Source organism: Schistocerca cancellata, chromosome 6, assembly GCF_023864275.1.
Source record: "Schistocerca cancellata isolate TAMUIC-IGC-003103 chromosome 6, iqSchCanc2.1, whole genome shotgun sequence".
NCBI classification, from domain to species: Eukaryota; Metazoa; Arthropoda; class Insecta; order Orthoptera; family Acrididae; genus Schistocerca; species Schistocerca cancellata.
Window position 1 is genome coordinate 417,439,357 of NC_064631.1, and position 15,157 is coordinate 417,454,513.

Here is a 15,157-nt window from a genome sequence, read left to right on the forward strand (position 1 = left end):
TCCTTTCTTGAATATTGGTGTGACCTGTGCTACTTTCCAGTTTTTAGGAACAGACTTTTTGTCAACTGATCGGTTGTATATGGTTGCTAAGAAAGGTGCTATTGTGTCTGTATACTCTGAAAGGAACCTGATTGGTATACCATCTGGACTGGAAGATTTGCCTTTCTTAAGTAATTTCAGTTGTTTTGCAACACCTAAGATATATAGTTTTATGTCACTCATGCTAACAGCTGTTCTGGTTTCAAATTCTGGAATATTTACTTTGTCTTCTTTCATGAAGGAATTATGAAAAACTGTATTTAGTAACTCCACTTTGATGGCATCATCATCGATAACATTTCCATCGCTGTCGCACAGTAACGGTATTGACTGTTTTTTGCCACTGGTGTACTTTACATACAACCAGAATCTCTTTGGGTTTTCTACCATATTTTGAGACAATGTTTCATTGTGGAAACTATTAAAAGCATCTCGCATTGACATATGCACTAAATTTCGAGCTTCCATGAAACTTAGCCAGTGTTGGGGATTTTGTGTTGATCTGAATTTGCCATGCTTTTTTTTCTTGCTTCTGCAACAGTGTTCTGACGTGTTTTGTGTACCATGGTGGATCAGTCCCATCTCTTATTAACTTACGCAGTATGAATCTATCTATTGCTGTCGATACTGTATCTTTGAATTTGAGTCATATCTGGTCTACACTTACATAATTAGTTTGGAAGGAATGGAGACTCTCTCTTAGGAAGACATCAAACAAATTTTTATCTGCTGTTTTAAATAGATATATTTTGCGTTTATTTTAAGTGGTTTTGGTTGATATGGTTTTGAGCCTTGCTACAATGACCTTGTGTTCACTAATCCCTGTATCAGTCATGACGCTCTCTATTAGATCAGGATTATGTGTGGCTAAGAGATCAGGTGTGTTTTCACAAACATTTACAATTCGTGTGGGCTCATGAACTAATTGTTCAAAGTAATTCTCAGAGAAAGCATTTAGTACAATTTCGCAAGATGTTTTCTGTCTTTCAGTGGCTATGAATGTGTCTTTTCGCCAACAAATCGAGGGTAGATTGAAGTCTCCACCAATTATAACTGTATGAGTGGGGTACTTATTTGTAATGAATTCAAATTTTCTTTGAATGGTTCAGCTATTATATCATCTGAGTCAGGGGTCAGTAGAAGGAGCCAATTATTATTTTGGTACAGCTGTTGAGGATAACCTCTACCCATAGTATTTTGCAGGAACTATCTATTTCAACTTCACTTCAAGATAAACTACTACCAACAGACACAAACACACCACCACCTACAGTATTTAACTCACAAATACAATTGTGCAAGACTTGTTAAAGACTTTCTCTCCTCCTCCCGTTCCCTATAGTGGAAACACTTTTTCACCACCAACACTACTGATCAGACTCAACCAAAGACCAATATTGAACCCTGCCTGACTGAGTTCACTCCTCCATCCAACTGTGATCCACCTCCGCTGCCCCCAAATCACTCCCTGTTAACTTTCCAGAATTTCTTAAGCTCGAATCTTGCCTTGCCATCATTCCCCAAATTCCTCAACATGCAAACTAATGTTACATTCACAGAAAGAACCACAGTCCACCATCTAAAAACTGATTCCAGCCTTATAATCCTACCTACAGACAAAGCCTCCATCAATGTTGTTTTGTACCACAAGGATTACCTGGCAGGACTCTGCCGGCTGTCTGATACAGTTACCTTGACACAGTAACCCATTCCAGAAATCCAGCAGGACCTCCAGTCTCTCCTCAAATCCTTAGGCCCATCCCAGTACCTCTCCTCAGAGTCCATCTCTCTGCTCACCCCTACAATTCCCCACACGCCTACCTCCTACATGCATCCTGGAGTCCCTAAACACAACCACCCAGGATGCCCCATTGTGGCTTGTTACTGTGCCACCACTGAGAGAATCTCTTCTCTTGTAGACCAACACCAGCTTGTTACCTGAAACCTGCCCTCCTATATAAAAGATAATAACCATTTCCTCTACCGACTCTCCACAGTTCCAGTCCCTTTACCACACAGTGCCCTGCTCATCACTATTGATGCCACCTGACTTTACACTAACATCCCTAATGTCCATGGCCTTACCATTGTTGAACACTACCTTTCCCAATGCCCAATGTATTCCAAACCATCAACCTTCTTCCTAGTCACCATGATCAACTAGATCCTCACCCACAATTACCTCTCCTTTGAAGGCATTACCTACAAACAAATCTGGGATACGCCTATGGGCACCCACATGGCGCCATCCTAAGCCAACCATCCAGAGGAATCCTTCCTAAACATCCAGAGGCCTAAACCCCTCAATTTTTTCAGATTCACTGAAGACATCTTTGCAATCTGGATCAAGGGTGAGAACACCCTATCCACATTCCTCCAGAACCTCAACAGCTTCTCTCTCATTTGCTTTACTTGGTCCAACTCAACCCAACAAGCCACTTTCCTAGATGTTGACCTCCACCTCAAAGATGGCTACATCAGTGCTCTGTCCATATCAAACCTACTAACCAGCAGCAATACCTCCACTTCAACAGCTGCCATCCACTCCATACCAAGAAGTCCCTCCCATACAGCCTAGCCACCCATGGTCATCGCATTTGTAGTGACAAGCGGTCCCTCTTGAAATATACTGAGGGTCTCAATGAGGCCTTCACATACTGTAATTATCCCCCCAACCTTGTACAAAAACAAATCTCCCATGCCTTATCTTTCCAGTATCCTACAACCTCCCAAAATCTCACCATCTGGCCACAGAGGAGCATTCCCCTTGTAACTCATTTCCACCTAGGACTGGGGCAACTGAATTACATTCTCTGTCAGTGTTTTGACTACCTCTCATCATGCCCTGACTTGAGAAACGTCCTGCCCACTATCCTTTCCACCCCTCCCACATTGGTACTCCACCATCCACCGAACTTACACAATATACTCGTCCATCCCTACACAGCCCCTGCTCCCAACCCCTTACGTCATAGCTCATATCCCTGTAACAGAACTAGATGCAAGGCCTGTCCCATACATCCTCCAACCTTCACCTACTCCAGTCCAGTTACAAACATCAAAGGCAGGGCTACTTGTGATACCAGTCATCTCATCTATAAGCTAAGCTGTAACTACTGTGCTGCATTCTATGTGGGTATGACAACCAACAAGCTGTCTGTCTGCATGAATGGCCAAGTGGACTACCCTGGTGCTGAGCACGCTGCCCAACACGACATCATTCATTTCAATGACTGCTGCAGTCATGTGTGTGCGAGTTGCATTTGTGTGTGTGCGTGTGTGTTTTGTCTATTTTTGACAAAGGCCTTGTTGGCAAAGAGCTTGTATTCTGACAGTCTTTTTGTTGTGACTATCTGAAACTCGGTGTCTCCACTGTATGGAGAGTGGCAACTTTCCTTTTCATAATATTGTTAGATTCCATAAGTTTGTCATACATAACCTTTTCATATTTTTTAAAAAACAAGAGGAAACTGTTAGGGCCTGTATTTATTTGCATTACTTCTCATGCCTTTTTTATATATTGGAATTATCTCAGACATTTTCAGTACATCAGGCAAAGTATCTGCTTGGAGTGAGCACTCACACAAATATATAAGTAGTTCAAATAAGTTTAGAACATGAAAATGCTGGATGCAATGTGCGATCTTCAAGCAATGCACAGTGGAGTTGGAATTTTTTGGTTCTTTTACTGCTTTTGGTGCTTAATCTTGTGTGATGTGCCGATGTACAGATACCTACTAAATATGTGTATTTTATATATTTTGGATTGGGTATTCTTATTTCTGTTTGATTTTATCATATTATCTGCAAAACCTGTGGAGCCTTATATTTTTACATGATACTCTGTTTTCACCAGTTTCTTTCTTATAACAGTCCACATGGGTCTACACTTTATTTGTTGCATTATGTATGTATTTATCATTATGCATTATTTTTGCTACTCTTATTACTTTTCTTAGTATTTTGGAATACCTTTTTAATAATAAATGTGTAATTCAGTTGAAGGATTATTCAAGTTGAAGATTTTATGTAGTAGTCTCTTCTTCTAGCATGAAACCCATCTTCCCCATTGTGGTCCAAATTTTTCATCTAGCATTGCCCCTTACAGTTACATTTTTCTGTGGAAATATAATTTAATAGTAATGGTCTAATGAATTAATGAAGATATGAAATTTTTAATTTATGTTGTTAATTTTATAAATCTGTAATAGTTTTTCTTTATTTAGTAAGTTGTTGAAGTAGTGTCTTATGGGTCCCAATTTAATAGGAACAATGTTCAGACTGTGTGATGCATGACTTGCATTGTTAGTAGTGTTAGTATCATGACTTGCCCACTAGGCACTGGTACAGGTATGGCAATGCAGGGTTGAAACAAAAGCATCATTCTTTTTTTTCCTTCTTCAAAACAACAGCAATAGTGCTGCTGTTCATCATGAGTATTGAGACATTAAAAGTATGCTGAGAGGTCTTCTTTCCTTGCTGGGATTTAAAAATATGATTTGGAAGTTCGCATTAACTGGCACTTTGACAATTGCTCCTGGGAGAGGGCAATGACCAATTGTACCACAAATTGTTGAAGAAGGTACTAATGCCATGGCTGAAAATGCTAGATGCAATGTGCGATCTTCAAGCAATGCACAAGTTGTGTCACAAAAGCTGAACATTCCATGGTCCAGCCATTGTTTCAGGCAGATGTAGAGTAATGTCTAGTGCAATTCCAGACTGTTTTGGATGCACATGGTCATCACACTGAGGAACATTGGTTATCTTAATGTAAACAAGGTACACTGTTAACAAATGTTCCTCTCTCATGTGCAATGTAAAATGGGTTTCTTTCAATGGCTTATTCATTATTTCTCTTCTGCATGTTCTTAAAAATGTTTACACAAAGTGTCATTGTCCTACAGTTACTCATTTGTCCCTGGGTCCCTCTAAAATAGTGGAAATTTAAATATAACCACATGGTATATGGCCACTTGAGCTGTCCACTAACAGTTATTGCTAATCCAGCATTTTTAATATGAATCCCTTAACCAGCATTGCTCAGAGTTACAATAGAGAGAGGTATTGAAATAGCTCTTGAGAATTTGTTTTCACTTATGAAATAATGTAGGAATGTATGGTTGATCTGATTTACACTATGTCTTACTGTACAGTCACAAATAACAATTGAATCACAGTGTTAGCAGTAGTACAATAAGAATTGTAGCCAAACCTGTGGACAATTTGAACAAGCTATTTAATTATGTTTCAAACTACTCCAATCTCTCCTTTTGTAACTTTTTCCAGTTTTCTGATATCAGCTTCTTTTAAGAAATATATGTGTTCAGTCATACTAAGGGAAATAAAGTGATAGAATGGGCTACTATAAGCTACAGAAAGATAATTATAAGACAACCAGTGGAGAGTTGCAAAATTCATAACTATGTTAGTTGGAGAGAACAGCTGTATCTCTCACATATGCATGGCACATTTTATGGAACTTCTCGGAAAGACTGTAGAAAACAATGTTAAAAAAGAGTAATTTTTATAGTTACATTAGGCTTTTCCTAACAGACCTTTTGATAGGTAGTCAGAACAATGACAAAGTAATATACTGTTACTCGTCAGGCAGCATTGAAATTATAAGATGATATTCAGAAAACACGCTCCAACTTCCAGAACTAAAGATCCTGTCTCTTAAGTAGGGAGAAAAAAGACAAAATAAAGTTAGTGAAGTGATAAAAGAGTTGAACAAATTAGAAGTTTAGAAAAGTTCTTTTAGTGCTCTCATATGTTCATATTTGGTTATTCTTCATGTACCTTTATATTTATGTTGTGCTGTTTAATTTTTATTTTTATTTTTTGTTTGGTATGCATATTCCCTGGGTCCATAAATGCAAGTGATTCACCTGTATGTGGAATGTGTCCATACAATGGTACAAATACAATTAATACTACAGAATAATAATATAATACAATGATATAGATATTAATAAGTATCACTTTTTCTCATTTACAAGCTGTCATTTAACTAATATAGCAATTCACACTATAACACTATAACTATAACATTAACACTATAATACTAACAAAATATTGTATCATCCATCTAATAACTAAGAGACTAAATACAGCTATTATTAAGGGAGTGCATTACTTCTGGAAAAGAATTCATCAAAGGAGTACAGTGGATGGTCAAGCAGGTATTTTTTTAATATACCTTTGAACAGCATTTCATTTTCTCTTGTAAATTTAATATTATTAGGCAATGCATTAAAAGTCTTTATAGCAGCATACTTTACTCCCTTCTGTACAAGTGATAAATTTTTTAGTTCAACAAGATCATCTTTACCTCTAGTATTGTAGATATGGTATGAACAATTTGTTTCATACTGAGCAGTCTTTATTAACTACATTCATCAGAGAGTATATGTACTGACATGTTTTGGTTAGAATACCTAACTGAGTGAAAAGTTTTCTACATGAGGTTCGTGGAGGAACCCCACACGATTCTGACTGCTCTCTTCTGAGCAGTTAAGATTTTTTTTTAGGCTGGTGAATTACCCCAGAATAGTATTCCATAACTCATTAATGAGTGAAAGTACCCATAGTAAGCTGATTTTAAAATGTTGATGTCCCCAAAATGAGTAATGATTCTTAGAGCAAAAGTTGCTAATGAAAGCCTTTTTAGAGTAAGGGACACATGCTGTTCCCAGTTGAGCCTACTGTCAATGTGAACCCCCAGGAATTTAGTGGAGTGCACCTGTTCTAGTTCCTGGTTGTCATGAGCAATTACTATATTTTCTAGAGTTTTATTTTTTGTGTGGAACTGTATAAAATTAGTTTTTTTAATATTAACTGAAAGAGAATTAATTGAAAACCAAGCTGTAACTTCTCTGAGTATATCATTCACATCATTCTCCAGATCAGCAGTAGACTTACCATCTACTACAATGCTTGTATCGCCAGCAAACATTGTGAATTCACAATTTTTACTAATGGACAGGGGTGAATCATTAACATATATTAAAAACAGCAAGGGTCCAAGGACAGATCCCTGGGGAAGTCCATGCTGAATTTTGCCCCATTCAGAATCCACTAGATTAGAAGATCTAATATCTACAAGTATAACTTCTTTTTACATGCAGCAACTGTCAATAACTTTCATTTTACATTTCAGGTATTTGAGAAGTTGATGGCGTTCCAGAAGAAGAAAAAGCCAAAAAATCCCTTTACACAAATTCCAAGGTTAGTTTGAAGACATGATTTCCACTGAACAGAAGTGAACATTGCTAGGAAAAACAAGTGATGGATTGTGTTCTGTAGGTCGCATCAGGAAGGAGAACTTTCAGCAGTATAGATTGAGCCAAAATATAAATCAATAACAAAAAGAATTTCTCTGTGCTGTATTAAAAGTTATCCGTGACTAAACTGCTATATACTATTTGTACTTATGCAAATAAAAATGGATACAACAAAATTTGCAGGAAGGCAGCAAAGGCCAGTGTTTACCTACTACTACATGCTTTATATTTATGTTGATGAACAGTATGAAATCCAACAATTTTCATTACAAAGTAATCAGAAAAAGATGAAAATTTCTTTTTTAGTTAATATTTCCATTTCCTGGACTTTGTTTCATAAAAACACTTACATCAAACATAAATTGATTACTTTGACAGAGTCCAACTGTGTCTGTTAAAGCAGCACAGCAAATGAGTTACTAAAATGCTGCATCTGACGCACACTATCTAATGATATACTTTTACATTTCTCCATCCATAACTCAAAACAACCACAAATAGACTACATAGTACATAATTAGTGTCTGCTACCCACTCTTTTATTTATAGAGAATACACTTTTATTTTTTCAATGCAGTGGGTTACACCTTCCACATAATTATGTCATCCACCATGCCTAAACTAACAATAATTTCATCTTTAGTACTTCATCTTCTTTTCTTTACTTTTTTCTTGCCTATCGTATGTAATGATCTGTTGTTGTGATAATGCCACCTTTCCCACTACTTTTAAATTAGCAGGTGCTATACAAAACAACCCAATATCTGGTGGTATCTAAGAGCTCATAAGAATAGGGCACAGTTACTTACAGTGATATGTATGAGCCCAGAAAATACTGCTTTAATATTAGTTGAAGTTCAGAAATACAGGCCTGTTGTCTGGGGTACTGTTGTCACGAGAAACACTGTGGCAAAGTTAGTCCTGTGGTAGTTGAATGGAAAGGAGGTACAACATTGATAAAAAACATGTTGAAAATGACCCAATTCTCTTTTGCAAATCATCATGGTAATTAAATTTGTATTTGTTGGCACAGCCCTATAGTCAGATAGCAAATTCAAATAAAGAGGGACATCATGGTCTGGTTCTTCAACAACGATGGGATTATTAATTTAATATCTCTCCTGGAAACTATTAGTTCAGTGTTTTTGCAGGAGTATCTATGGTGGCTGAGGTCATGAAGACAAACAATCTGAAAAAAAGTTATACAAATAATTGCCTCTTTTGTTAGAAGGCCACACTATCCTTTCTGTAGCTGTGGGTTACTAAAAGAAAGTTGTCATGCAGGATAATACTCAAATTCATGTGTGCATATCTTTCTTGTTCTTCATAAAGAAAAACTAAATTCATTTGCCAAGTTCTTTTGATGTTTCCCCTCTTTCTCTGTTATCTTTTATACATATCTGAACTGTGATCATTTAGTTCTTCTGGTGCTATGTTTACCAGCATTGTACTACTTTTCTTCATATCTAAATTTCTTAGCTCCTGACTGGGGAACCTTTAGTTCCAAAACCTGACATCTCAGATCATTTGCCAACACAAGTATGATTGTATCTTAAAAAGCATAGTTTACAGATATATGATGAACTGCAGTGGAAGTCATGTCATCTACAACACTGCCAGGGTTGTGCATTCAAACAACATAGAGTTCCTTTAGACCAAATAAAATATTATTTTAAGAAAACAAAATTTATTTTTGTGCTGAAATACACACTCATGAGCAACTGAAATATACAAACCTACCTTTTGCACTGATGTCAGTGGTGAAGCACTGTGGTATGAACACAAGACACTGAAACCAAAGGAGAGGCATCCTAATATGTGATGACTTAGCTGCCATTCATAAATCAAAAGCATGGAAGTTCATGGAAGCTGCTGCCAAGACAAACACTTTTTACTTGATAGAGTAAGATCCATCAAACAAAAAGTTGTGCCCAGTGGTTGAAAAAAAAAAAAAAAAAAAAAAAAAACACAGTCACACCCATCTACAGGAAGGTCAGTAGAAGTGATCCACAAAATTATCAACCAATCCTCTTGCCATCCGTTAGCTGAAGAATCTGAGTTCAAATGTAATGATGTATCTCGAACTGATTTATGCCCTCCATTCCAACAGTTTGGGTTTCTGGAAATAGAAATTGTGTGAAATCCAACACACACTTTTCTTACATTATATCCTGCAAACCAGGAATTAAGGCAGTCAGATAGATGCACTCATTCTTGACTTCTGAAAGGCATTTGACTCTTTGGCTTATTATCAAAAGTACAGTTATATATGGTGTCAAGTGAGAATTTGAGACTGGATTGAGGATTTCTTTGCGAGGAGGACACAACATGTACCTGTGGATGGAGAGTCATCAACAGATGTAGAAGTAACTTCAGGTGTGCCCCAGCAAAGTGTCTCGGAACCATGTAGTACTTTAATGACCTTACAGACAATATAAATAGAAATTTACACGCTACCTAGCCTGTAGGATTATCAAAAGTAATTCATTAATATTTTATTGATGTTCCAAATTTTCTTTCATGTTTGAAGCTGCATCCCAATTCCACCAACCACCACAAAGGCCTACCACCACTGGCCTCTATAGGATTATGCCTATTAAGTAAACTTTGTATTTGGAAAAGGATCTGAACCATCATCCTTTCACATGGGAGTCCAGTGTGCTAACCACTGTGGCACAACGCTTGGCGCACATAGATGTGACAGGACTATTACATATTGCTGTAGAGTTTGCGAGAATATTATTTTGGTTAACTATTTCATAGGTGTATGTCATTATAGCATATTAGTTTTAGTATTATTGTAGTTCTTACTCCTCCCTCACAAAATGAGCGTGGGCTATGGACTGTTTTTAAACATTTCTTATGCTACTGAGACGATATGACCACAATTTTTGGGGCTGCCAAACTATGTTTAACTTTATATCGGTGGACATTACTGACTGACACAGTCCAGATAATTTTTCAGTGCCCTCTGCCATGCACTTCACAGTGGTTTGCAGAATATACATGTAGAGGTAGATGTGTTTCATAAGACTGAGGTTATGTGACCTACAGAGGGCATTCAAGCACTCTCATGTCACTAGTGTGTTCCTTCAATCATTCTGACACAGATTATGAAGAATGAAGTGGCGCATTGTCTTGCTGCAGTTACAGGCGTTGTTGCTGAGCAAATAGCTATGCATTATAAAATAGTATGTCCTGGTATTATAGCAAGGCATGGTGGCAGTTGTATCAGAGCCCACATTTCATCCTGTGTGAATGTCCCTCACAGGAGAGTACCTCCATTTGCCAGTATGTTATCTTTTGGTAGTGAGGCATGGTGGCAGTTTTTCCGGAGTCTCCTGTTTAAACATTCCCCACAGAAGAATACCTCCAGTTGCCTGAATTGTGTCCTGTTGGCAAGTTGATGTATTCTGTCATGAGCTGGCCGTGGTGGCCAAGTGGTTCTAGGCGCTTGACTCTGGAACCACGCTGCTGCTACGGTTGCAGGTTCAAATCCTGCCTCAGGCATGGATGAGTGTGATGCCCTTAGGTTAGTTAGGTTTAAGTAGTTCTAATACTAGGGGCTGATGACCTCAGATGTTAAGTCCCATAGTACTTAAAGCCATATATAGATAGATTCTGTCATGTTGTTTTTTACATAAACATGGCCTGCCATTGCATATACATTTACATTCACAGCTGTGCTCCACAACCATGTTGCAGAATGTGGTAGAGGCACCTGGTGTACCATTGTCACTTCCTCCTGTTTTCTGTTCCAATTGCAATAGTTCTTTGGGAAAAAATTACTAGCAACCCGCAGTGTGGCTTTGAATCTCTCTTATTTTATCTTCATAATATTTTTGTGAGATATATGTAGTAGGAAGCAATATATTTATTGACTCTTCTAGGAACATACACTTTCAGGACTTTAACAATAAATTCTACAATGATGCAGAATGCAGAATGCTCATGTTAATTACTGAGACCTGTGATGTTGGTAGGCTAAGGCACACTTTGTGTTGTCCAGCAATGAACTAGTAAATGATGAGCTACACTGTGGTACGTCTATATACTGTTACAATATATATCATGAACATTGGCGACTCAACACCAAGAACATGTTATTGTCCACTGCACCTGGCTCTAGCAGTAGCAATCTTTCCAAAATTATGATACATTCTTGACAAGATGGCACATGGATAGCGTAGTGTCTGCATGACCTCAGAAATAGAGTGCATTACCATGAAATGGACAACTACTGTCTGGCTGCGGTCATATGGTGGCTTGTCATGGATCTTCCTTACACTGCATTCGAATGTCTCACTGAAATTCCACTTGTATGACTTTCTGAACAGTTCTATTCGTCATGGTGGCAGAAGTGCTCTCCTGTATAATAGCTATTTCTAATTCAGTTGCTCATAGGTTTAATTCTATAAAACTTACTTTTTTAATTCTCTTATACTAAATTCCAATTTCACAGGTGCTATAAGGCATTTACGGATGGTGATCATGACTATATTGTTTTGGAAGACCTGAGTGTGTTTGGTTTCCAGCCGGCAAAAGGACAAGACACATATAACTTTGAACATTGTGCAGAAGTTCTGAAATGCATGGCTAAGTTCCATGCTCTTTCATTTGCTATGAAAGACCAGGAACTGGAAGAATTCAGAACCGCTGCTGCCAATTTGGAGGTAACACCAATACTTGCTGAAAATTAAGCAATGGATCAAACTCTGGAATGTGCCACATACATTGTAGAAAACTGGTACTTTACCACTGGATTAATCTTAATACATATAAGAGGAATATCAGTGCTCAGAAAATGCAGGTGGTAGTGAGTAGAGAATAGCCACAAATGAAAATACCGAAAACTCTTCAGCTTATGAATAAAATGTAAAATCCTTGATTACAACTAACTAATCTCTCTCTCTCTCTCTCTCTCTCTCTCTGTCTCTACTTTTCTCAGAAATACATACCCAGTACGGCTTTGAAAGCTTGAAAAATAATTATCACACAATTGTTGTTTTGCCTTCATAGAAAACTTTATTTTCATTAATTTGTTGGTTATTTTTAACTGACTCTGTTTCAGAAGTTTAAGTCAGTATAACTTGACATGGTTGTCACACATCTAAAGTCTTTCTTGCAGATGGGATTTATCTCTTCAGGATTTGCCTGATAAACATCTCAGTTTCATGTTGCTTTAACAGTGTAACTTGTTGTCACCTATCTTCTTGACAAAGATTGATGAATGAACTGGCAGCATAGCTGAAGATGGCCTCTCCAAATTCTTGTGATGTAATTTACAGGATCAGAATTTTGTAAGAAAGGTGACTCATTTTGCTAAATATATGTGTTGTCTACTGCCTGACCATAGATGAAAACTATCATACCATTTGTCTGAGATTTGCAAGTTTTTGTATTTTTAATTGATGTGTAAATAAGGACCCAGCTCCTGATTTGTGTAGCCTTTTCCCTTAAACCTGCTTAAAAAGTTCATCCATGGATTTGTGATATTGAGCCCCTCCTCCTTCCACCATGAACCATTCTTGGAGCAAATTGTATATTTTGTATTTGCCTTGTTAGCTTTTTTTAATTATTCTTAAATATTATATAAGTAAGTTAGCAATGTTTAATAGCAAATTCCTTTATTACAGGAAGTGCTCTACAGTGAAGCACAACGAGAATGGTACCAAGGAATGATGAAAAATGTACTAAATTATTCTATGCAAGCAGTTTCCTTAGAATATCCTGACAGTGTATATGAACAAAAGATGAGAGAATTCTGTGAAAGTGCAGTCTATGATAAAGCCATTGATCTGGTTAAGCCAGACAAACCTCACTCTGTAGTTCTGAATGGAGATACATGGGGTCCAAATTTTTTATTCCTGTATGATGGTTCTGATGATCAACATTTAAAAGATGTTCGTATAATTGATTTTCAAATGTCACGGTGGGCAAATCCAGTATGTGACCTCTCATTCTTTCTGTATTCAAGCACATCCAAGGAATTCAGAGAGTCAAATATCTCAGATTTACTTAAAACTTATCACCAAAGTCTTTCTGAGATGATTCAAGATTTGGGATCTGATCCACAAGTTGTTTACCCATACAAAATATTTGAAGCTGAGGTAAAACAATTCTCGACTTTTGGATTCATTATGTCATTGGAAGCAGTGGCAGAGAGCACACTGGATGACCAGGACAAGCCAAAACCCAGCTTAATGGAAGGAGAAGAATTTATTCCATTTCATGAAATTTGGAAGTTTCCACCATTAACAAATAAGCAAACTATCAAGCGACTAGCAGATAATGTAAAATATGCTATAGAAAATGGACATATTTAATATATAAGGAAACCTGTTTCAGTCTTCAACACTTTGCCTGCCATGTAGCCACCGGTGACCACAACAGAGCCTTTATGCATGACACCAAGACCTGGCCTGGTGGTGAAATATCCATCACTGTGCATATGGCAGTCAATGTGTTAATTTATCACAGTTTCAAATTACTATTTTAAGAAGCATAGTCTTGGGTGATAGTTTAACATATCTAGAAGAAAATAATTTTACTAGTCTTTGTCCATTATGACCATGTATCACCAATGAGCAATAATTTGTATCACATCTTGTTACACTCAAAATGTGCAGTTGCTTTTTTTTCTATTTAACAGAACCATTTTTTCGCAATGTATTTTGGTTCACAATGGTGACAACCTGTACTTTCCAGTGAGGCTATCTAGGACATTGTCCCATGTTACCTTGCATGATTGAGACACATACAGACTTCAATTTCATGCTGTTCTTATAAAATCAAACAGTGGAAAATCCAGGATGGAATGTAACAATATTATGAGAAGAAAAGTTGCTACCCACCATATAGTGGAAATGCTGAGTCGCAGATAGGCACAACAAAAAGACTCAATTATAGCTTTCAGCCATTAAGGCCTTTGTCAACAATAGACACACATTTGCACACACACTCAAGCAAATGCAACTCACACACGACTGCAGTCTCAGGCAACTGAAACCAGCAAGCAGTAGCACCAGTGCATGATGAGAGTGACAACTGAGTGGGGGTAAGGAGGACGCTGGGGTGGGGTGGGGGGACGGATTTATGGTGGGGGTGGCGGACAGTGAAGTGCTGCAGGTTAGACGGAGGGCACGGGAGAGGTGGGGAGGGGAAAGTAGTCACTGTCCTTACCCATCCAGCCCCTTCCCTGTTCCAATTCCAGCACTACACAGCAGTCATTCCACCACCACATCCAGCCTCTTTATTTCTCTCCTTTTATGCTACTCCCTTGCCCCCCTCCCCACTTCTCCGTGTCCTCTGTATAACCTGCAGCAATTCACTGTCTGCCACCTCCACCATAAATCCCTCCCCCTCCCCATCCCAGCCTCCTCCTTACCCCCACCCAGTCACCACTCCCATCATCCACTGGTGCTGCTGCTCGTAGTGTGGCTTCAGTTGCCTGAGATTGCAGTCATGTGTCTGAGTAGCATTTGCGTGAGTGTGTATGCATATGTCTGTCTGTTGTTGACAATGGCTTTAATGGCCGAAAACTATAATTGTGAGTCTTTTGTTGTGCTTATCTGCAACTCAGCATTTCTGCTATATGGTGAATAGCAACTTTCCTTCTCATAATATTGTTCTTATAAAAGTAACAGATGTGAGGCCCTGCAGTACCCCCCCCCCCTTTTGGTATATCCATCAATCTGCATGGCAGATTTTAATGTACTGTTCATTGTGTTGTGATATATGTGAACAGCAACACCAAAATCTGCCTGTAATTCACACACATGTAGCTCCAGTTGAAATACAAAATACAATGCTTCACTGTGTTTGCAACAACT

The 15,157-nt window shown here is 37.9% G+C and overlaps 1 protein-coding gene across 1 annotated transcript in view; it reads left to right on the forward strand.

The window, feature by feature from the left end:
* Positions 1–14,343, forward strand: part of LOC126191226 (uncharacterized) — a 61,793-nt gene extending 47,450 nt beyond the window's left edge. The window contains exons 3-5 of the mRNA XM_049932029.1: positions 7,202–7,269; positions 11,788–11,998; positions 12,962–14,343. Of these exons, the coding sequence (XP_049787986.1) occupies positions 7,202–7,269; positions 11,788–11,998; positions 12,962–13,651 (969 nt within the window). The 3' untranslated portion in view covers positions 13,652–14,343. The remainder of the gene's footprint in view (positions 1–7,201; positions 7,270–11,787; positions 11,999–12,961) is intronic.
* The last annotated feature ends 814 nt before the right edge of the window (positions 14,344–15,157 follow it).